The sequence below is a fragment of the Panicum hallii genome, chromosome 6 (genome assembly GCF_002211085.1).
Source record: "Panicum hallii strain FIL2 chromosome 6, PHallii_v3.1, whole genome shotgun sequence".
Taxonomy (NCBI): domain Eukaryota; kingdom Viridiplantae; phylum Streptophyta; class Magnoliopsida; order Poales; family Poaceae; genus Panicum; species Panicum hallii.
The window spans coordinates 5,253,436-5,275,241 of NC_038047.1; the positions used below are offsets into that span (position 1 = coordinate 5,253,436).

The following is a 21,806-nucleotide window of genomic DNA, read 5'->3' on the forward strand; positions in this document are numbered from 1 at the left end:
CGCGGAGCGGAGGGAGGCGGCGGCGCGTAGGAGGGCAAAGGCCACTCCCCAGAGTCCCACTCGAAGCATGCTCAAGCTCATCACTCTCGAGCAGCCAACAACAACTTTATGGGAAAAGTTAAAACACGTTTGGACCATTTGCATGATTTTTTTCAGCCTTTCTTTTCCACTCTACGGCTTTCACCCCCTTTACTTTTGTCTCATGATGAAAGAAAAAAAAGGTACCATCACTTCATTAGAGTAGTTTTTAGGATTTTAAGGGTTTGGGTTCCAATTTAACCCCCCTTCAAGCATGTCATGATATATGGATAGGATGCGTCATTTAATTTGGTAGACAATTACTAATTTGATATTTTAAGATCGGAATGATTTGGTAGACAACTACTAATTTGATATTTTAATATGGGAATGATAGATGATACTCCTCTGTTTTTATACACAGGGCCATTGATATTTCCACTAGTGCCACTATGGATTTAGAAAAGAATGCAATACAGACAACCTGCACAGTGTTTAATACTTCCACCACCTGCATTCATTCGTAAGTGATGAATTTGGAAGCATCCGAATTGCATTCTTAAAGATTCTAAATCATCATTTGCTAGCCATTATCGATTGTAAACTCGCATGTCTCAACTTTAACATTTTAAAGTTGCCGAGACAAGAGGGAGCTCATTTCAATTTGCAAGCGTGGTACGGTAGGCGTTCGGTTTGCGATAGCGTTAGTCTAAACGGTAGACATTTAACAGTCGATCTATTTTTTCAGAGTAAATGACTATTTAATCAGGTTAAATGGTTATTAAATAGGGTAAATCGCTGATTAAACAGATATCCCTAAATACTCCGTGACGTTTACACGGTGTGCCCAGAACCTAACATGATTACATGAAAACTATTTTTCTTGTTTTTCTTTAGCCGACACGTGTTCCGTCGTACCGTTGGAGTACGCCCGCCCCCCCCCCCCCCCCGATCCTCGAGATGCGCTGTGGCCTCACAGTGCAGGTGCAGCCTGCGCTGCCTTTTCCACTGCGCGGTGGGCCCCCACCGCGCCTACCCCTCCCTCCCTCCTCTTCTCGCCTCCTGGCTCCTCCCCCACCCCGTGGCGTTCTCGTCTCAAAAGCCTCGCGCACCACGGCACCGTCTCCCACCCACCCCGCAGCGCTGCCGAGCACCTGCGCTCCTCCTACTCCGCCTCCTCACCCCACCCGCGCCGCCGTCCCCAATCCCCCGCCTGCTGCTGCTCGCTGGCCCCGGGATGGCGTCGCGCGGGGGAGATCCGCCCGCCCGGCTTTCCCGGTAAGCTCCGGCCCGATTTTTCAACCCTCCCCTCCCCCATCCTCTCTTCCGGTTCCAGCAGTCGAATCGAACCCCCCGAATCCTCCTCCCTGGACGGGCGTCCCTCAACCCGTGCAGATGGCGGCGGGTGGGCTGGTTATCGGTGCTGACCTAATCCCCTCGCCGTCCGCCTGTGCGTGCTCCGATTAGGGCCTTGTTCCCCTCGACATTGAACTCTACGGCGCCGTTTCGCGCAATGCTGTTGCTTCGCCGGGCGCCGCCGCCATCCGTGGGGTGGGCACGTGTGCGCAAGGCCTCGAACTGATGTTTCCCACCCTTTTTGGTTGTTTTCCCCCACTGCAGGTAACCGAGTTCAGCTCAAGTGACGACTGGCGGCATCTTTTCGCCCGCTCTGCTTCCGCTCGGCTGGTAAGCTCCCAGCAACTATGCTCATGCTCCTGTCGGTGGAGAATGCCGCTCATTTATTGCGCACTCATGTATCGGTTATCGCTTGCATGTGTTGCCTTGTTGCCTTCTGATGCCATTAGTAAACCGTTATTTCCATTATGTTGCTTTTTAGTAGACTGTAAGGCTTCTCGACATGTGCAATTATGTCAGTCGCATGGTAGCGCATTTTTCAGGGTATGCTCTTGCTTCCATTATTGCGGGGGACATGATGTGTTTCCCTGATTATAGATAATGCTCAATCTTTCTATAGATTTTCCTTGCCCTAATGTTAGGAAATGTGGTATGACTCCTCCAACCATAGGATCATGCTGACACAATTACGAACTAAACTTTTTGTGCATGCAAACATCTAGAGTTTGAAACCACAGGATTGTAGAATAACAGGTATACTATGATTTTGGTTTTACTTGGAATTTTCAGAAAGAAAATTTGCAAAACGTGGATATTTCTGCTAACGTAAAACAGCCTAACACTTAGAAAATGCGCGTTACGCAACCTAGGGCCCACAGTGAACTAGAGTATAGATCAGTTATGTAGTTATTCAATTGTCGTTTAGCTGTTATGTAAGCATTGTGAAGTTAATAACTCAAGGCTGGTGGTAGTTGCATGCAAACATGCCACATATGGCTGTTGCCTACACAAGCTAAGGGTACACCTGGGTACTTGGACTTGAGGTGCTAGGTGCCAAGATGGTGCCGCCTAGCGCCTAACTTGCCTCATAGAACTCTGGTCAACAGATTACATCTTTTTGCCGCTGAAGCAATAAGAATTCCTTTCCTGAACGAACTTCTCAACGAAGCTTCTCTCCGTTGTGGCAAGTTGTGCGAAAGCCTCCCAAAAATTAGCGGCTGATGTGTTGAGGACCCCTAATCCTAAAAGTCTGCCAAGGTGATAAAAAATCCTAAATCCTAAAGTTAGTCCAAGGTGACGAGAAACCTAATCCGTCTCATTTCATTTTGTCCACCCTTCATTCTTTGCAATCAGCGTGGTGCTGCTTTCATTTGCGGCATAGCATTTGAAATCTTCGATCTGTCTGGCAATTAGATTCTTGTTATCTTCCAGGTTTTCCTGAAATTTTAGAAGGTTTTCAGTTGCAATTTTGGAATGGATTTCTAACTTGTAATAGCAATTAAGGATTGTTACGAAATATCCAATTTGAGCACTGGTTGAGGTATGAGTTCGTAATAGTTGAGCCATGCCAAGTTTTGGTGATCCTATCATGTTTTATGTAATGTGTCATGTTGGATATGTAGGAAGTCTGTATATTTAGTTATGTTAGCGAAATTAAATCTGAATTTATGAAGTTCCTTTCAAAGCAACGACTCCGCAACAACGGAACTACTGGGTGAATTTACAAACACGGCAACAATGTGCCTAGCTTCACTTCCTTTTGAAGGCATCATTGTATTGAGGGAATGAGGGCTTTGTAGACTTTCTATGTATCATGATGTACTGTATAGAAGAATTGAAGAGAATCTAGCTTCACTTCCTCTTCTATTTTTCCTGTTTCCATAGAAGTAAGAATTATGATATAAAATGTCCTTCTTTGTGCACCTGAGTCCAAATGTTGGTAAATACAGCTGTAGTGAGAGAATGTTAAGCTTCACTGGATTTCTTGATTACCCTTTCTATTTTTGAATCATTTGTTTGGTATGTCAAAAATAATTTTAGAGATGCACCAATTTTCAATTTGTGTTCAAAATTTTACACAGACCCTAAATATTCTGGCATCGTTTGTCTACTGGGATGTTAAATAAAGTTTCAGATTACTCAAGTTGCTTTTAGAAAGTGTAGTCAAGCTACATGTGTAGGCACAATCACTGTATGCTTTGGTTAGTGCTAAGCACCAATTATTAGTTAGAGGACAGAGTGAGGTTGTGCGAACTGCCATTTTCCCCCCGACATTCAGCTTTTTAAGATACTAATACTTCTTTCCAAATTTTGACCTAGGAAAATGACAAAATTTACACTTGTTTTAGTTTGAAGACAGCGACAAAATCATACATTTATTACCTTGTCTTTTACGCTGAGAGTACATATTTCTCTCTCGCTGAATTTGTTACTCTTGATCTCCTAAAATGGTATGTGAACTTGTACACCATTATACATGAATGCAATCTTTTGTAGTCAAAATTAAAGGATAGAAGGATATGCCTTTTCTTCCTTTGATTTTTGTGCATGTATATTCTGTTCTTTTGCACCACTGTTCTCTTGTTGTAGTTTTGTACTCAGTTCATACGGTATAGTACTGCTTAGCTGATATAGTTCATAATTCTTCATCCAGGAATTGTGATGGATCCAGAAAAACACAATGGGATGAGCCTGATGGACAAGAGACAACTAGTATACGAAGTTGCAAGATGGCCGCAAGGTGCCATGGAGATTCTTCAGTGCTGGACCCGCAGGGATCTTCTTGAGCTTATATGTGTGGAGCTGGGCAAGGAGAGGAAGTACACCAATGTTCCAAAATCTAAGATGATTGCATATCTCTTGAAATTAGTTTCACGGAACAGTGGACAAGTCAAGGATGATAGTGCAAAGGCTATATTATCGGGGCAGGATAACAAAGATGACACACAAATGAAAGAATATGAGGAACAAGCACAGCATTCACTCAAAACTGCAAACTCCGACTCATCAATGCACAGAGAGGCTCAAGCTGGTACAGTGGTGTGCAGAAATGTTGCATGCCAAGCCATATGGAATGCAGGCGATAAATATTGCAAGCGTTGCTCTTGCTGCATTTGCAATAAATACGATGATAACAAAGATCCTAGCTTGTGGTTGGTTTGCAGCTCTGATAATCCATACAGTGGTAGTTCATGTGGTATCTCTTGTCACCTAAAGTGTGCTCTAAAGAATAAAAAAGCTGGCATTGTCAAGAGTGGGTGCAACAAGTTGGATTGTAGTTTCTACTGTGTTAGCTGTGGTAAAATCAACTGGCTAATGAGGTACCCTTCTGACTGTTTTGGTTCATTAACATCCCTTGAAAATTATGATTTATAAGAAACAAAACTATGAACTCTGCTGTTATCCTAATTCTTATTTGGGTCTGACCATCCAAAACTACTGTAACAGTCTGTATTAATGTGCAATGCTTTATTTGGTAATTTTTTATCATAACTGAACATATCTTTCTAGTCCCTTTACTGAGTTTGACACAAATTTTAGTAAAGAAAAAGTGATAAATGGAGCCTAATATGTTTTACATGCTAAAATATTGTATCCACCTATGCCTCTTGTGCCTGTTGGAACTCCATTTATATTTTTTACCTCTTATCTATTGCAGGAGTCTGCGGAAACAACTTGCAATTGCCAGGGAGGCAAGAAGAGTTGATGTGCTTTGTGAGAGGCTGTCATTGAGCCATAAAATGGTAAAAGGGTCTGACCATTACAAGGAAATAGCAAGCATAATCAGTTCAGCTGTGAAAACACTAGAGAAAGAAGTTGGTGGTGCATTGGATCAAGTTTCTGCAATCATGGGGCGTGGCATCGTGAACCGGCTTAGCTGTGGCGCTGAAGTTCAGAAGCTTTGTTCAAATGCATTAGAAATTGTAGACTCTACAGTCGATAACACCTTGGAGTTTGAGTTGAATGATAATCCGAAAGTCCTGGGTAAGTTTCTCTTATAATATGATTTTTCATGTTTGCTCAAACTGCATTTGAATGTTAGGAGTCTTCTTCCTTGAACAATTGGACATAGTTGTGTTTGTTACCCCCAAAACAAAAGTTATCAAAGATTTCCTTACAAAAGATACAGGCGAAAATTTCGTGTCTGAACAGATAGTATTTACCTTTTCAGGTCCCCAACCCCAAATCCTTTTTGATGAGATCACTCCGTTCTCTGTGGTTATTGTGTTGAAATATCAGGATAACATCGGTAAGGAGCACATTGATGGTTGCAAAGTATGGCATCGAAGTGCTAAGGTTCTCAACTATTCATCAGAGCCCACATGCCACATACTGAGACCAAATACTAGGAGCCTGGTTTCTGGTCTAAGCCCTTCAACTGAATACTTCTTCAAGGTTTTACCTTTTGGCAGCATACAGGAGTTTACTGAGCGGGAGGCAAAATGCAGTACACGGAGCCTTGACCACGGCAGCAGCCAGTGTTCAACTCAGAATTCTGAGAGTGTGTGCCTCAAAGAGGATTCAGTGCAGCATCAGAAAAAGGATTTGAATTTGCAGAATCATCAGAGAGCCATTCAATATGATTCACCTAAGGGTTCTACAAATTCAAGTGAGAACAATTTATCCTGTGACAGGTATTGTAAGCGGGCTAAGATTGCAAGGTTAGATGGTGCAAGTGACAACGATGAAAGCCAGTTGCCGCCAACATCTGAAGTTTTACCATTCCCGAGCTCCAACTCTTCTCCTTCGGAAGCTCCAAGCAAACCTGACTTGCTCATTGGCACCCCAGATTCGGCCTCCAAGAATTATGTGGAGCAGCAGTACGAGTACTGCGTGAAGGTGATCAGGTGGCTGGAGCACGAAGGGCACATGGACAGTGACTTCCGTGTAAAATTCCTCACCTGGTTCAGCCTGAAGGCAACAGCGCAGGACAGGCGAATTGTGGGTGCTTTCGTGGATGCTCTCATTGGTGATCCCGTGAGCTTGGTCGCCCAACTGGTTGATGCATTCATGGATGTTGTCTGCGTCAAGGAGAAGCCCCCTCAGCCGCAACAGAAGGGTGCATGCTGCAAGCTTTGGCACTAGAAAGCTTCATCGCTGCATGACGTCTCACCGTGTGACATCATTTTGCTGGTAACCTTCTGGTGATTAAAGGATGCATATTGAAGCTATCGCCTATTGCTGGCTATCAGGTTGCATCTAAATTCTCTTATCAGGCACATGAATAAAACTCCTCGTGGTTGCTGACAAGTGCAATGTGGGCTGTAGTTATGAGAGACGCCTATATGTAGTAGGTGCTTCATTTGGCATTCAGGTCCATTTGATATCTCATTTATTCATTCAAATTCAGTTGGTAGGGTGATGATTGGTCCATGGATACAATCGATGTGGAACCTTGTGCTGGTGTGACATGGTTCATGATCCGGTTTGGGTGTAGCGTGCAACTCCTGAGTAGTTGGAGCTTGTAAGAGTAGTCAAGCAACTGTTTGCATATGTGGAATGCTATGGTGGATCTGCAAGTTAACTTCTGTGAAATCATATCCTGACTTTGGAGATGTCTTACCTTATTGTGTGGGATCTCGTATGTGTTTGGAGTGTACGCTTCCACGTCCACCCACTTCTCCGACTCTCCGTCGTTCCATTTCAATCAGACGCCTTGGTTCGAATGGTGAAAAATAAGCAAACATGATGAACCTACAGACAGAGACGAACCTTTGTCACCATTGAAGACATGGGTTCAATTCTTTCTGAGTTTAATTTTCTTCTTTTCCCCCTTCGTGTCCATGTCCATCCGTAGTCAGCAGGTCAATTTTGTGCACTCTGTATGAAATGGCGGGAAAGGGGATAGGAGAGGAAGAAAAGGGGTTTAAATGAGCTTTTGCCAAAACTTTTGCTATTTGGATCCAAACATCTCTAATGGCAAAAATTTTGCCACTTTTAGCAAATGGTAAAATTTTTACCCTTTTATCCTTTTGCACTTTGGATCCAAACACTACCTAGGACTGTAATCATTGGTAAACATTCGCAATGCCAACGTGGCAGGCTGCCAGTTACACGGTCGAGATCCTGACACGGAGGTCCAGCCCGTCAGAGTCCACGTCGGATTGCAGCAGCCTGCAACCCTCCCAGCCGGCGGGCTCCGAGTCCGAACCCGGCCCAACCAAATCTAGGCCCGCTACCATAAAACAGGAGCGAGGAGGAGCCGAGGAGGGAGAGGAAAAAAAAAGCTCTTCAACCCAACCCGCAAGCAAACTCTCGCTCGCATCCCCCCGCACCAGCAGGAGAGAGACGAGGAGTCGACGAACCCAGACCCTGAGCTCCAGCGCACGCCGCCGCCGCCGATGGATCCGAAGCTGACGGAGGTTGCCCAGATGTTCGCCCGCTTCAAGGCGGCGTACGCCCGCAGCGACCTCGACGCCTGCGTCACCCTCCTCTCGCAGCTCAAGGTGCGTGCCGCCGGCCGCGCCGGATCTGTCTCGCCCGCCGTTCCCTTCACCCCGATCTTTCGGTTCCTCCGGGGGGATTTCGCGGTGGTTCTTCGTGGGTTCTGGGGGCGGGATTTCACGCTGGCGGCATGGAAGATGCGATTTTTACTAACTCTGGTTCGATGGTTCCGAGGGATACGATTTGTTCTGTGTTTTTCTTCCGGCTTAGGGCTGATCCGGTGACGCTGGCGCGATTGGTCTCGCCGTGTTCTGGTCGTTTTCGGTTTGGTTCTAGGGTTTCCTTCCATCCGTGTCCGATTGGTTTGCACTCTGCGATAGTTAACGGGGAGAAAGGACGGATTTTTAGCAGTTTTTCGTGATGTTGTGTCGCTTTTTGCTGCTCTAGTTGATTAGATCCGACTGTTATAGATCCGCACTTGAACTTCTCTTCCGGTTCTAATTTGATTTGTGGCGGAAAGCCTGGATTTTTACTGGATAATTGAATTGCCTGTGTGATTTTCCCAGCCTTCCGCGAATTACAAATGTGGTTGACACGCGAAACGTCTTGCTTCTGCAGGTCCAGCTCACCAAATTTCCCAGCCTTCCGCCGCTGTTTCAGCAGACACCCAACGCTGTGGAGGAGCTCAAACTTGCACGTAAGATGACCTTGGTCTCCTGTTTCTGTATCAGTTGTTGCCCTAGCAATCCTCTAGTGATTTGTATATGCAAAATTGCATTCTTGTTTTCAACTCGCACAGTGAATTTATGGATAGTCTTGCTTCTTATCTTAGTTGTAGTATTGGATATCTCATTTGGTGCTTTGCTTCATTACCATGATTGTACACAGACATAAAGGATCAGTTGTGCTAATTGATTTATATTTTACTTATGTGTATCCTTATGACTAAGCTGTTTAGTAATTAAATGTTCAAGAGGCGAGTAAATTCTTGTGCACTCATTCTAATATTCCTTGAACAGAGCAAGTGCTAACCTCTTTCTAAAACATTTCAGGGGACATTTACGAGCATGCAGTTGTTTTGAGCGTGAAACTTGAGGACCAAGATGCTTTTGAACGAGATTTCTGCCAGCTCAAGCCTTATTACATGGATACATGGTTAGTTCCTCATTACCAATTTGTCCATTTAGTTTCTATCAATTTAGTTTCTAATTTCTTTATACTGGATTAATGTTAAAGTTAGATTAACATTTTAAAGCTGGATTTGGAGGGTGTATTTTTCTGATATGCGAAAACATATATAATTTTTCTGGCATGGATGAAATAAAAATTATTTCGTAGATGATAATTTGGAACAGGTCACTATATGCCCAAGAACAATTAAAACATATTATGCAGCTCAGGATTATGCCCTGCTGTTGTAATATGCATCCAACTGTCTCCCCTGGTTTGCAAATCAATCCTTCTGGTGTGTCTGTACATCTAAATTGAGGTTTCCAATTAGTGGAATTAGCAAAACATTATTTTTAGTTGGCTAAATAGTCTCAATTGAGACACAAACTGGATGTTATGGGGGTTAAACTTCAGCCTAAAGAACATTGCCTCTAGGAGGTAGTTTGTTCAGGAGCATTCTAGAATTTTTGTTATGCATTAACTGTGTTATTTATGCTAAACAATGTGATTTTGATACTGAATGATATTTGTTGATGCAGTGGCATAATTCCACCCTCACCAGAGGAGTACCCAATTTTGGGACTCAATCTTCTGAGGTTGTTGGTCCAGAATAGAATTGCAGAGTTCCACACTGAGCTGGAGCTTCTGCCTGTCAAGGCACTTGAGCATCCTTGCATCAAGCATGCCGTCGAGCTTGAGCAATCCTTTATGGAGGGTGCCTACAACCGAGTGTTGAGTGCTCGGCAGGCTGTGCCGCACGAGACCTATGTTTACTTCATGGACCTTCTCGCCAAGACAGTTAGGTGAGTGAACTTCTGGTACTGCTGGTTATTGTTTGATCGTATGGTTTTATCATTATATGCTTATGGTGTTTTCTGTTGTCGTGCAGAGATGAGATCGCCGGGTGCAGCGAGAAGGGATACGATTCCCTATCCATAAGTGATGCCAAACAAATGCTGATGTTCACCTCGGACCAAGAACTGCACCAGTACATCACAGAGGTAATTTCTATTTTCTCCTTCCTGTATCTTGAGTGTATTTATGTGTGGTACCGTATGACATTCACGAAATTCTGATAATGTCAAAAATCATTAACAGGAGCACCCGGAATGGGAGATTAAGAACGGCTCTGTCTTCTTCCAGAAGGCCAAGGAGTCGCAGCCCTGCAAGGAGATCCCATCCTTGCAGCTAATCAACCAGACGCTCAGCTACGCTAGGGAGCTGGAGCGCATTGTATGATTTAATTTCACAATAATTCGATGAATGTTTTTTCCCCTATGGTCACTTGGCATGGCCTGTACTGTCATTACGTTTCATCACAGCTCTTGTGTGTCTGGAAAACTTCATCATGTGAACCTCTGGAGCTGTATCTGCCCGACCGATATTGAATTTTTAGCTCCATTTGTGTTTCACCATGGTCAATTGAAAAGGTTAAATTCACAAATTGAATTTAAGGTGACTGCGTTGCCGATGCTTTAACCTTTAAGCTGGCACGTGCGTTGAACGAATAATCTGTATGATCTGGAGAATTCCCCGGTACACCGTTTTGATATCCGACTGATGATATTTCTGTAACGTGTGACTGTCGTCTCCGTTGTGTATCACACGCACCATCAGCTTTCGCCAGCGACGGTGAGTGAAATAAATCCTTTTTTACCCTCCAATTTTGGGTGGCCTAGAGTTCAAACCCAACACCACCATTTGTATGCTAATGTCGTATAAATATGTACCTGAAAAAACTAGGTAGCACCGGGTTTCCGGTCAACGACAACATAAGAAAAAACAAACCTCATGTGAGAGAACCTATTCGACAAAATCAGAGGGCAGGGGTGGCGTCGTGGTTCGATGGCGCGACGGTAGCGTCGGCGCGATTTGGGGGGGGAGGGGGGGGGGGCAGGAGCGCCGGAGCGCGAGCAGGAGGCGGCACAGGGAGAGGGGCGGCGGGGTGGGGGCGCAAGGAGAGAGGGGCGTCGGGAAAACTAGGGAGAGGAAGCGGAGGGCAGGTAAGGAAAACGGTCTTGGTAAACGCGGATTCGGAAACGTGTTGGAGAAAATCGGTGATTCTCAGCTAAGCGGCTTCCTGAATAATCGAAAATTAATAGAGACGTTTGGGTGGGATTTTAGCTTATTTTCGTCGAGAATCGGCTTATAATCGTATCCAAATAGGGCCTATATAAACTTCGGTAACGGTTTCGACCAATTTTCTATTCTCATCCCAACTAGGTCCAAAAGAGCCATTGTGTTCATGCGTAAAATCTTCTAGTTCTATCATATATGCAGCAGCAGGAAGTCAACAGAAGCACCCATCCAGGAACTAGTTAGTAGGATGAACGGATGAGATAGTTTAGTTTGTTAGACATGCATATCCATCTGTTTGCATGTGCTTTGGGCTCTATATAAAAAGCACGGCATCTCCTTTATAAATAAAGCAAGAATTAAGAAGGACAAGCCTTCTTCTTGCCCGGCCGGGGAGACGCCACATCTATTTATCGCGCGCGTGAGTGGAACTCGCGACATTGTAGAGGCACACTGTTCATCTTCCCCGACGAGCCGTGGTGGCCAGGCTTCAAGTTGGGGTGTTGCCGAAGCGCCGGTGGTCACTGGCGGCTTTAGAAGAAGAGAGAGGGGTGGTAGGGAAGACCAACGGCGGCGGGGACGCCGCCGGCCGGAGCGACATCTTGATAACCGGTGGGCTAGGGATGGTGCGGGGGCGTGGCATTCACTCAGCAGGGGCGGCACCGGACGGTGGATCCGGCGGCAGGAGCCGCCGGAGACCGGCGATCTCGCAATCCTCACTGCCTCAGTCCTAACCCACAGCATAACCCACTAATTTTTTAAAATCTCTCTACTCACCCAGTGGTGGATGCAAGCGTGCTACCATGGTAGTGAGACGAGTAATCGACTAATCGTTGTGCCACAAGCATTGGAGTAGGTAATAATCTTACTGAAGTTATTGGTAGCATTGGATTGGTTAGACCCATTGATTCCACAACAGAAGGAAGTAGTAGTGCTAAATGACAGGACCTGGTTTGGAAGTTGGAGCTGCTTCCTTGAATGCAGTTTGAAGTATGCTAAGCAACGATGACCAATTCTCTTCTAATAGTATTTCAGCAAAGGAAAACTTTCCCCGTACTTTGAGAAAAGAAAGGCAACAAGTTAAACAGGTCTTCATGTGGTCGTAATTAGAGTTAAGAAGAACAGTACAGTAGTCCCCAACTAAAAACATTGATCCCACCGAGTACCACGTTTGAGCTCATGTCAGCGGCTTCTGAACTTAGTGGTCCTGCTTCAAGTAGGCAAGGCGAAATGGTAGAGTGGTCTTGCTTCAGGCATCCAGGAAACTTCACAGCCCTCACTGAATTGTCGCTTAAAACGTAGGCCGCGATCCCTTGAAATGGCATCCGCTTGTCCTCGGCGCCTTATCTTTATACGTGTCAGGTAATCTACAGCGATCCATGGGAAGCTGAGTCTTGCCGGCATTTCCTTACCATCAAACTCACTCGTCTCCCTTAAAGCTTGGATCCATTTGGGGTGATAAGTTACCTGGTACCACGCAGATGCCTTCATCTCATATACCAGCACTTTCTTCTCTTCAGGGCTCTCACCATGATCTGCTCCAATGCTTTCAAAGATATTCCGGAACTCTTGATGGAGTTTGGAATAAGCATGTTTGAGCCTCTCTTTTATCTCATTCTTCCTCCTTTTGTTTCTTTCTGTAAGCGACCATATCTCCCCCGTCACGAGCTCTGCCTCAGTGCGCACGCTGTATTGATTGAGCAGCCGGTTCAGCTTTGATTCGTACAAGCACTTGCATTGCCAAGCATCTTCAAGGAAAAGTGATGCACCAGGAACTTCCAGATTGGTGTCATAAGGGACATCATTTCTGCTAAAGTCTTCCAAAGATCTTACAAGCATATACTGTTGAATCGACCGATAAAGCCTTCCAAGGATCTTTTCTGATTTATACGAGATGTCATCTTCCTTTCCCATGAAGTCAGGATATTCCTGTGGTCGAAGGAATGGTGGCATTGTCACAATTTTGCCGGTCTTGGGGAAGTCCACAGCAGTGGCTGCTAGTTCAGCCAACTGAATGCACTTGTCATCCATTGCTCCATACTTGCTACGGTCAGCATGGACAACATGAGCATTGCTTATCGGACCAAGGATCTCACTTACCATGTTCCTTAAGAAGAAATCAATGATATCCTGTTACAAGAGCAAGGTGTTAATGACATGTTTATGGAAATAAATATTTGTGTAGAAAGGAAGAAGCTTTTTGCAGAATCCAGGTGAAATAAAGATGCAAGTCATAGTTTTTGGATGCTAGTTCTAGGTATCTGATCAATCCAATAATAAGCATTCACCTCTGCAAAAAGAGAAAGAGGCACTTGATAATAACAGGCTTGAAATTACTGATACCTGATATTTAAGCTAATATAAAAATTATTAACTGAATGTAATTTTAAGAAATAAGAAGGGTTGCATTTGAACAAATGATGTAAACGGGTGCTGATCAATCGTAGCTGAAGTTACTGCTGTACTCGGCATTTTCTAATCCAAAAGTATAATCATCATAATAAAAATAATCAATAATTCTACTTTATCCCCAAGGATCAAACCACACTGAAAACCAGATCACACATCAGGATTGCTAACTGCTATTTCTCTGACTTTCCTCTACCTTTAGCCCCCTATTTGTACATAGCAAATATCAGGTATTTTCCTCAGTAAAAACAATTGATAATTTAGGATATGTGCTGACACACAATTTTAAGTTTGTCCTTTCATATAGTTCTGAAGGATAAATTGGAAAAATGAATATCGGTACATATAGATTTTGTCTAAAATTAAAGACACTTCACATTTTAAACAAGAAAAGACAGCTAACATTGGTGGTTTGAGCTGTGTTTCAGATACACTCTCAATGTGTATGACTCATCCTTTTATGCTTATTTAATAAAATAATCATAAAATTATTTTCTCTAACATAGGTTGTGGTGCATATATCATTACACAAAATTTGAACTAAAAACACTTTAAAACTTTTGTGTCATGAGAAAAAGACAAATTTTCATTAGTGACAAACTTATTACTCAATTCATATAATTCAGAGTTACATGATTCGAAATTTTTGGATAAGTAAACACAGTAGTTGGAGGTAGGAAAATAGAATTTTTTTTGAAGTACTGTAAGGGTGGTCATTTTTCGCAATCGACACAATGCTCCAAATTCAACAATAAACAGCCACTACCTGATTAACGTCCCTTGCATTTTGTTTGAGTCACATGACTAATGTTTTTTCACAAGCATATGTCCACCTGTTTTTCAGGACAAAGTTAATGAACTAGTTTCAGCCTGCCAGTCTTTGAACTAGTTTGAATCACATGTTATTTAATCTCAGTTGAAGCAAACACTACAGAAAACCCCTGGACTAAAAGAATCAGGCATGATAGGGAAGGCATCTAAACTGAACAAATATTTTAGGAAAGAATTGCACATATTCCAAGAATAGTTGAACTTACATGTTGACGTACTCCACGCAGTAGCTGTCTTGCGTGAACCGGGGAGTAGTCCATAGGGGTCCAGCTCTGTTTCCTCGGAGGTACAAGGTTCTCATCCCATGTCACAAAGTAGACATCCCCATCAAGATCACTCCCAGATGCTTCATTGGGGTGTGGCCTCACACCTTTCTTAGGGAAGACCAAGCAATCAACAAGGTGATGCAGTTCAGGCACATCTACTGCTTCAAGGATACGGACATCCCCTGGATGAAGGCAGGGATTCTTTGCCATCACAATGGTACCTACAATGACCTCTGCACTTTTGTTTCCCGAGGAAAATATTGAGCCATGCTTCCCAAAATATTTGTTGAGTGACGGCACTGAGGCCCGAACAAAGCATTGTCCTTGCTCAAGGATCCCAAGTTCATCAAGGCAGCCCATCAACCACCTTCCCTTAGGCACAAAAATCTTTGTTTTCTCCAAAAGACCCTGCAGCTGTGAGGACTTGATAGCTAAAAGCATTGCCTTCAGGTGTGGCTCAGTTTCAGGAGTAAACCCAGCACTAAGCATCAGTCCTGGGATGGTTCCATGCTCAGAGCAACTTGTTGTTACAACCTGGTAAGCAGCATCTCTGTCTGATAAAATCCTGTCGAGATTATGAAGCATTGCCCCCTGCATTTGCCAAAAGATAGAATCTGGTACACCCAAGGAGGTCAGCAATGTTATAATCTGGCGGTTCAAGAATGCAGGTTGGAACTTTGTCCAGGACACAACTTCTAACACTGAGTGGGTAGACTCAAACTTCCTCATGCTTGGCCTAAGGGAAATCCGTATCCCATCATTTTGTCCTGGCCAAACAGCTAAAACACCCTTGAATCCTGCATATCTAATCTGGTACGCAGATGGGGGATAATTATGCATCAGAGGCAACCTCTTAGCAACTTCCATTGCGAGACCTGGAGTGATTTTGCCAATTCCATCAGAGAAATTGTGCCCGTTATGCTCAACATCCTCAAGAAACTCATTGACCTCATAAGGTTGGATTAATACTGTTGCATATGAAGATGTGAAGCACTGCCCCATTCGAGCAGCGTGTTTTGCGACATTATTACTCGGGAACTGTCCCATCCACTCTCTAATGCTTGCAGTAGTTGTTGTCCCATCCTCTGCAAAGAACCAAGCTGATCTTTTCCTCAGCTGGTTCGATGAGAATGCAAGGAATGAGTACTTCCTGCCACACATGTGGAAACCTTTTGTCAAAATTGTTCGGACACGCCTATGAACTGTTGTCTTCTGCTGGAGCGAGTTTGACATCATGTCCTTGACTATTGGTGCTGCATAGAGGTTCAGCGCATTGATGTTCAGCGGCTGCATACCCTCATCCATGAATGTTACCCTCAGGAACCGGTCTGCCACTCGATGATAATGTCTGATAACGCGGTTAGAGAGCTCCACCTGAGGCGGCAGGCAATACGCCCTGGTGGGAGTGATCACCATACTCCGCACCTCGGCATTGTGATCACCAGTAACCTTTCTGCTGCTGTGAAGACGAAGAAGTTTGTTGTTCTCAGCAGCCCTAATCTGCACATTCTTTAGCCTCCGGCATAAGTAGAACACTTGAAATTTTTCTCCCAACAGTTCCGTCAACGCAGCCACATTCACATCATCTTCTTCTTTCTCCAGCAAGCCGAAGAACTCCGATGTGAGCTGGTGTTCATTCACTATTCCCTTGTGCACCAGCACATTGACCAAGAACAACACCGGAAACCTTAGCCCCTCATACTGCACGCTGAAGAACAGGTCATCCGTTGGTTGCCCGAACGCCTGCTCGTCGTTCACATTGAGCCCCCGACACCCGATGCCACACAACAGGACAGGCACTTGCTGGCCCTTCATGTAGGCCAGCGCGTCCTTCATCTCTGGCCAGAGCCACGTCTTGAACGAGACCCTGTACACCCAGCACCGCCCGATCGCCCCGCTGGGGGTAATGTCGGTCGTCCGTATCCACGGGTCGTCGTCGTCGTCGTCGAGCAGGTCGAACGGCACCGGCTGGTGAACGTCGTCGGCCGCCGTGCGGTAGTACAGCAGGGGCGCGGCCGAGAGCCGGAGGAGGAGCGAGTCGTCGTTCTGGAACGCCAGGACCTCGGCGACGTCGAGGAAGGAGAACTCGAGCTTGACGTCGCAGCGCAGCACGGCGGAGGCCCCGCGGGATCCCGGGAACTCGAATGCGGCGTCGCGGGAGAACACGAGGCGGCAGGTGTCGTCGAGCGGGTCGACCACGAAGTCGAGCCCCCCGGGCGCGGCGGAGTCCCCCGGCTCCGGGGCGCGCCAGGCGACGGCGAAGTCGTCGGGCTCCCAGAGGTTCCCCACCTCGGCGCGCGAGCCCGCGAAGCGGAAGGGCTCGGCGCCCCGGCGGCGGGCCGCGCGGCGGAGGGAGCCGCCGTGGGCGGGGCGCGCGCGCTTTACGAGGAGCTCGGAGCCGGCGGCGGCGCGGCGTGCGGCCTCCGGCTCCGCGAAGTGGACGAAGGCGTGCGGGGGCATCGCGAGCTCGCGCGGCGCCGGCGCGGCCCGGAACGCGTCGTCGTCGTTCTCGCCGTCCCCGTCCGGGGCTCGGCGCCGGCGCGGCGCTTGGCCCGTCCGGAGCGCGTCCGCGGCGGGGAGGAGGCGCTGGAAGTTGGGGTAGGAGTCGGGCGGCGTGGAGGAGTTCTTGACCCGGCAGCACCGGACCCGGCCGGCCACGGACTCCAAGTACCCGGCGAGGCCCCGCGCCGAGAGGCCGGCGTGGAAGCCGGCGACGCTGACCTGCGTGGTGGCGGCCGGCGGCTCCCGGCTCGTGGGCACCATTGGCGGGGCTTGCTTGCGCTACAACCGCGGCCGACGATGTTGGGGTTTTAACTCTAGGATGTTGGTTTCCAACACACCATCCATCAGTTGGCCGCCGCCGGCTTCGGTTGATGTGGTTTGAGCGGCGGCTCGTGGGAGGGAAGTAGGATTCGACGCGGACTCATCTTGGTCGCGTGTCTTTCACGATTTCGCGCTGATGCCGTTGTTTCGGGATGAGTTTTTCCTTCCGTGTTTGTAGCTGCCGCGTAGCAGATGGAACGTGCGTTACCCGTTATAGTAACAGATGGTGATGGCCTCACCAATCATACTCGGGAGTAACCTCATGAGATTAATTGTGGTTATTATCACCATGGCGTGCCGTTATGCAGTAAGCTCGGATAATTGGATCTTGTGTTTCGAGAATTATGCAAAGGATCAAAATCAACAAGGACATGTTTGCTGCATTAGATCAGAAGAGTAGTTGCCAAAAGTCAATTTTGCCCTCGCGACAACCAAAAGTCACTAGTTAGTCCCTAGGATAAAGGGAAAGAGAGAGCGGAGGGCACAATAGACCTCAGCAAAAAACACACTGGTAGTTTGTTATTCGTGGAACCAAACACACCAAAGTGCTAATAGTCGAACAGCTAATATTTGAACCCATCCTAGAAATTAGGCTGTTTTAGCGGCACCTAACAATTGGACCTAGTCCATCGAAACGGACCCCAAATCTCTCTAATAATAATGTAAAGGATAGTACAACAAAGGGACAAGAGCATAAATGTGGCAAACAAAACGTTGGTCCAGTACTTACTTGATTGGAGTTTTTTTTAAAAAAAGATTTGTACTTGCACAAGGTAGAGAACTGTGATGGTGGGGTTGGCGATGGAAAGAAAACCAACTTTTGAGAGGACAAGTGATGCGGCAGGACTCTCTTAAGAAGAAGCTCCCTGATAATCCTCAAGAACAGGAGAAGCTCCCTAATTTGTTTATGATTTGCAATGGACAATCCGAAGCGATGGCACAAAGCTTGGCGTCTCACCTTCACTTCAGGAATCGAGATGGGCAGATGAGAAAAAAGATTACCCAAACTTGTTCAACTTCGAAAGGCCAATAATCGGGGAGGTCTGGAGACGGCGCCCATGCCGACGGTACAGTGTTCGCGGAAGATGTGGGTGGCGCACGCAGGCAGGCTACGGGACAGGAGCTCGAGCATGACGTCGGCGACAGGCTTTTGACCGTCTGGTGGCTGGGTGGGCGGTGGTGGAATGCGCGGTGGCGGTCAGTGCCTGCTCGCCGCGTGGCGACGGTCGAATGCCCCGTCGTGCCGATTGACCCGGCCGGCCGGCCGGCGTCCGGGGCGGCGAGGCGTGCTCGCTGCTCACACCGCCTTTACCTTCTGATCAGGATTTCCGGGTTGCAAGCAGGCAGATGTGGTCACGTCGAGAGTCGAGACATGCACGCTGCTGCTTCAAGATCGGCAACATCAGTTACTGCGTGGTCCCCGCTGCGGCAGGGAGGTTCCAAGGAGGTGTGGAATACATTCACATCAAACAAAAGCTACGAGGACGCGTACAAGGCACCCGTCCAGACACGAAACTTTCCCTGAAGACACCAACACCATCGTTTTGCATGGTCGGAGCACAAGGAAGGGTTCTGAACCTGCTGGCTATTAGTATGACAGGCAATCAGGGAACCAGGGGTACAAGTGGGATAGCTAGGTAACATGTTTTTTTACACCATTTGCAATTTCTCCTTGGCATGGCCGTATGGACATTACTCAAGCAGGGGCAACAATCTCTCTTTTGTTTTCTTTTTCTGTCACGGAGCTTTTCTCCAACTATGGTAATAACGGAGCTCAAGAACAAGAACTATGGTCTATGCACACTGATGAAGAACAGGTTCAGCACACTCGCAAAAAAGAAGAAGAAAAAAACAGGTTCAGCACACTCGCAAAAAAAGAAAAGAAAAGAAAAAAACAGGTTCAGCACTGGCTGGCCGAACTTGGACTCGTCCAAGTACTCGACGGGCAGCCCCTGCTCCTCCATGTACTACGCCAGCGCGTCCATCATCGTGTCCAAGAGCCACGTCCTGAATGAACGAGAGATCCTGCACACCCCGCAACGCCCGATGGCGCCGCCCGCCGGGCGTGACGTCGGTGGTCCGCATCCATGGGGCGTCGTCGTGTCGAGGAGGTCGAGGAACTCGAGCTTGGCTGGCGTCGCGCCTGTCGCAACGGAGGAACTCCGCCGTCGAGTCGCCGGGGAGCGCGAGCGCGGCGTCGCTGGCGAACAGCAGCCGGAAGCGGCCGTAGGACGGGGCGAACACGAACACCAAGTCGAGCTCGGAGGCGGAGGCCGAGGCGTCGTCTGGTCCGCGCAGCCAGGCGGCAAGGAAGGTGCCGCCGGGCGCCACGAGCTCCCCGACCTCGACGAGCGGGCCCGCGAATAAAAACGGCTGCTTGGCGTAGTCGTGGTCGCGGAGGTGGAGCCCAGACCATCCGGCGGCGCGGAAGTGGACGAAGGCGTGCGCGCGCGTGCGACCGTACGGCGACGGCGCGGCGGCCCGCTGGAAGTCGGTAGTAGGAGCCGGGGCCGGGCGGCACGCAGGAGGTCTTGACCCGGCAGCGGGCCCAGGACCTTGCCTACCGCCGCGATCTCCAAATAGCCGGTGAGGTCGTGCGCCGGGAGGCGGGCGTCGAAGCCGCGCAGGCTCACCCGCGTGGCGACCGCCGGCTCCCCTGGCGACTTCACCGTAGCGGCCGGCCGGGTTGGGTCGTCGCCGCCGGCGGCCAGACCGGCCCGGCGCTCAGTCTGCTATGTTTGTCACTTTGTGCTGATCCTGTTTGGACGATGGCTTCGGATAGGGGCGTTAGTGGTGACCATGACGGGTTGACGGCGACGATCCTTGGATTCGTTTCCTTGAACCATGCATGATTGTTTTCCGTGAGCAGTTGCATCATGCATGCATGGAACTACTGTGCTTAATTACCTCCCAGATCAGATACCTCCCGGGCAAAGATAGGTTCCTACATCAAACTTGTGCATGCCTCGAGATAACGATTGGTAGGTTCGCCGGTCAAACTTGTCTCCGATCCTACGATCACAAATGGAGTGCCCTATGGCGATAAGAGGTAATTGTTGCACGTTACTTTTGTATTGTACGTCAGTGCACAGTTTTATTGTAGAATTATCAAACTCCGAGAACTTGGTAACTATACCCATGAATTTTATGCGGATGAAACTCATCTCTCATCTTATAAAACTCTCCTTCATCTTTCCTCATAATGATACTGTCAAGTTATCAAAATTATTGCTGATGTGGTATATATTATTTAATGCTCATAAAACTCCCGATGAAATTCTCATTGAGACTAGCCTAAGTTATAAATGCTGGAATTTGATGTAACTATGACGTGTCTAGGGTAACGAGCTTTATGCATGTCACTGTTGATGGTTATCGCTCATTATTATTATTATTATTCTTTCTTCAGTAGTATATCTATTTAGTCCGGATAGAAAATGCATAATTTGCATATACATAAAAGCGCTTCTGGAATCAGGTCAAGCAACGAGCGACCCCGCTTCAAAAATACAAAAGTGATCTTTAGTTCAGATATGTATGGTTTATCTTTGAATATTGGCACCTGCCCTCACGTCCCCTCCTAGCCAACTTCTTCCCCTCGTCGCCACCAAAGAAGTACGCCAAAAAAGCTGATGGTCATAACATGAAAAATCAGTCTCATCTAATTGTTCCCCTTTGTCCAGTCTCTCTCGTGCCTTGCTCTCAAGCCTTCTGTGACGGAACCACGCAATTTAAACTGGCTCAAAAGCGCTCGATCATCCTTTATCTTAGGATAATCGAATCAACGCTCCTAAAACGGTGTAAATCCGGATCACTTGCACAAGGGCACAACATTTATTACACACACGATATCATACAACGATATGAAGGTTCAAGTTTATTACAACTTAAGAAACAAACTTAGTGCATAGAAACCGACACTACTGAGTTCAAACGGAAACCCTACAAGCTTAAGGGTACTCAGTCATTGGTTCTCATATACAACAAAAACAAACTTCCAGAGGTGTATGGACTCAACATACCCTCTGGGTCTTCGGGTCCTCACTGGGCCTCGCTGGCTGGCTCTATTGCAACAATCATCAAAGGCCTAAGTACGAAGGTTGTAACATCCCGCATTTTCACGGAATGTTACACGTTGAAAATTGCAATTTTCAAAAACCTTTTTTTGTTATGCTACTAGCAAGGATCCACCATAACAATGCTGTCAGCGTCAGGGGAACGGAGTCCCCAGCCCTGGACAGCCCTGGACAAATCAAAGATAGGTGGGCTAAAAGGCCCTCTTGGCCCATTAGCGATAAATGGGCCAAACTGAGGTGCCTCCTAGAGGACCCAAGACTGCGGGAGGCCAAGCACCTCCAACCCTCGGGAGGGGGCGGTTCCTTTGTAGGGAAGGGATCGCATGACAATGCATTTAATGCGCCCGCCCTACTACAACCGGGCGAGGCCCGTGAGCGACGCCCCTTCCCCGTAAAA

The 21,806-nt window shown here is 47.1% G+C and overlaps 3 protein-coding genes across 4 annotated transcripts; 2 read left to right on the forward strand and 1 right to left on the reverse strand.

Moving 5' to 3' along the window:
* The first annotated feature begins 1,077 nt into the window (after positions 1–1,077).
* Positions 1,078–6,941, forward strand: LOC112897511 (VIN3-like protein 2). Of its 2 annotated transcripts, XM_025965817.1 has the most exons (6): positions 1,078–1,296; positions 1,639–1,704; positions 4,028–4,694; positions 5,033–5,358; positions 5,546–6,507; positions 6,591–6,941. In XM_025965817.1, the coding sequence occupies exons 3-5, from the start codon at positions 4,036–4,038 to the stop codon at positions 6,457–6,459; spliced, it is 1,899 nt and encodes a 632-aa protein (XP_025821602.1). In that variant the 5' UTR covers positions 1,078–1,296; positions 1,639–1,704; positions 4,028–4,035; the 3' UTR covers positions 6,460–6,507; positions 6,591–6,941. The 2 variants fall into 2 exon arrangements, with proteins under 2 accessions (XP_025821602.1, XP_025821601.1); XM_025965816.1 differs by having other exon boundaries at positions 5,546–6,941.
* Positions 6,942–7,584: 643 nt separating this feature from the next.
* LOC112896239 (26S proteasome non-ATPase regulatory subunit 8 homolog A) lies at positions 7,585–10,372 on the forward strand. The gene is made up of 6 exons (XM_025964159.1): positions 7,585–7,820; positions 8,377–8,455; positions 8,811–8,913; positions 9,468–9,731; positions 9,818–9,929; positions 10,027–10,372. The coding sequence occupies exons 1-6, from the start codon at positions 7,716–7,718 to the stop codon at positions 10,165–10,167; spliced, it is 804 nt and encodes a 267-aa protein (XP_025819944.1). The 5' UTR covers positions 7,585–7,715; the 3' UTR covers positions 10,168–10,372.
* A 1,723-nt stretch (positions 10,373–12,095) lies between these two features.
* Positions 12,096–17,273, reverse strand: LOC112898051 (probable RNA-dependent RNA polymerase SHL2). Its single transcript, XM_025966465.1, has 3 exons — positions 17,085–17,273; positions 14,451–17,018; positions 12,096–13,134 (listed from the first exon to the last, which is right to left on the reverse strand). The coding sequence occupies exons 1-3, from the start codon at positions 17,271–17,273 to the stop codon at positions 12,217–12,219; spliced, it is 3,675 nt and encodes a 1,224-aa protein (XP_025822250.1). The 3' UTR covers positions 12,096–12,216.
* Between the last annotated feature and the right edge of the window lie 4,533 nt (positions 17,274–21,806).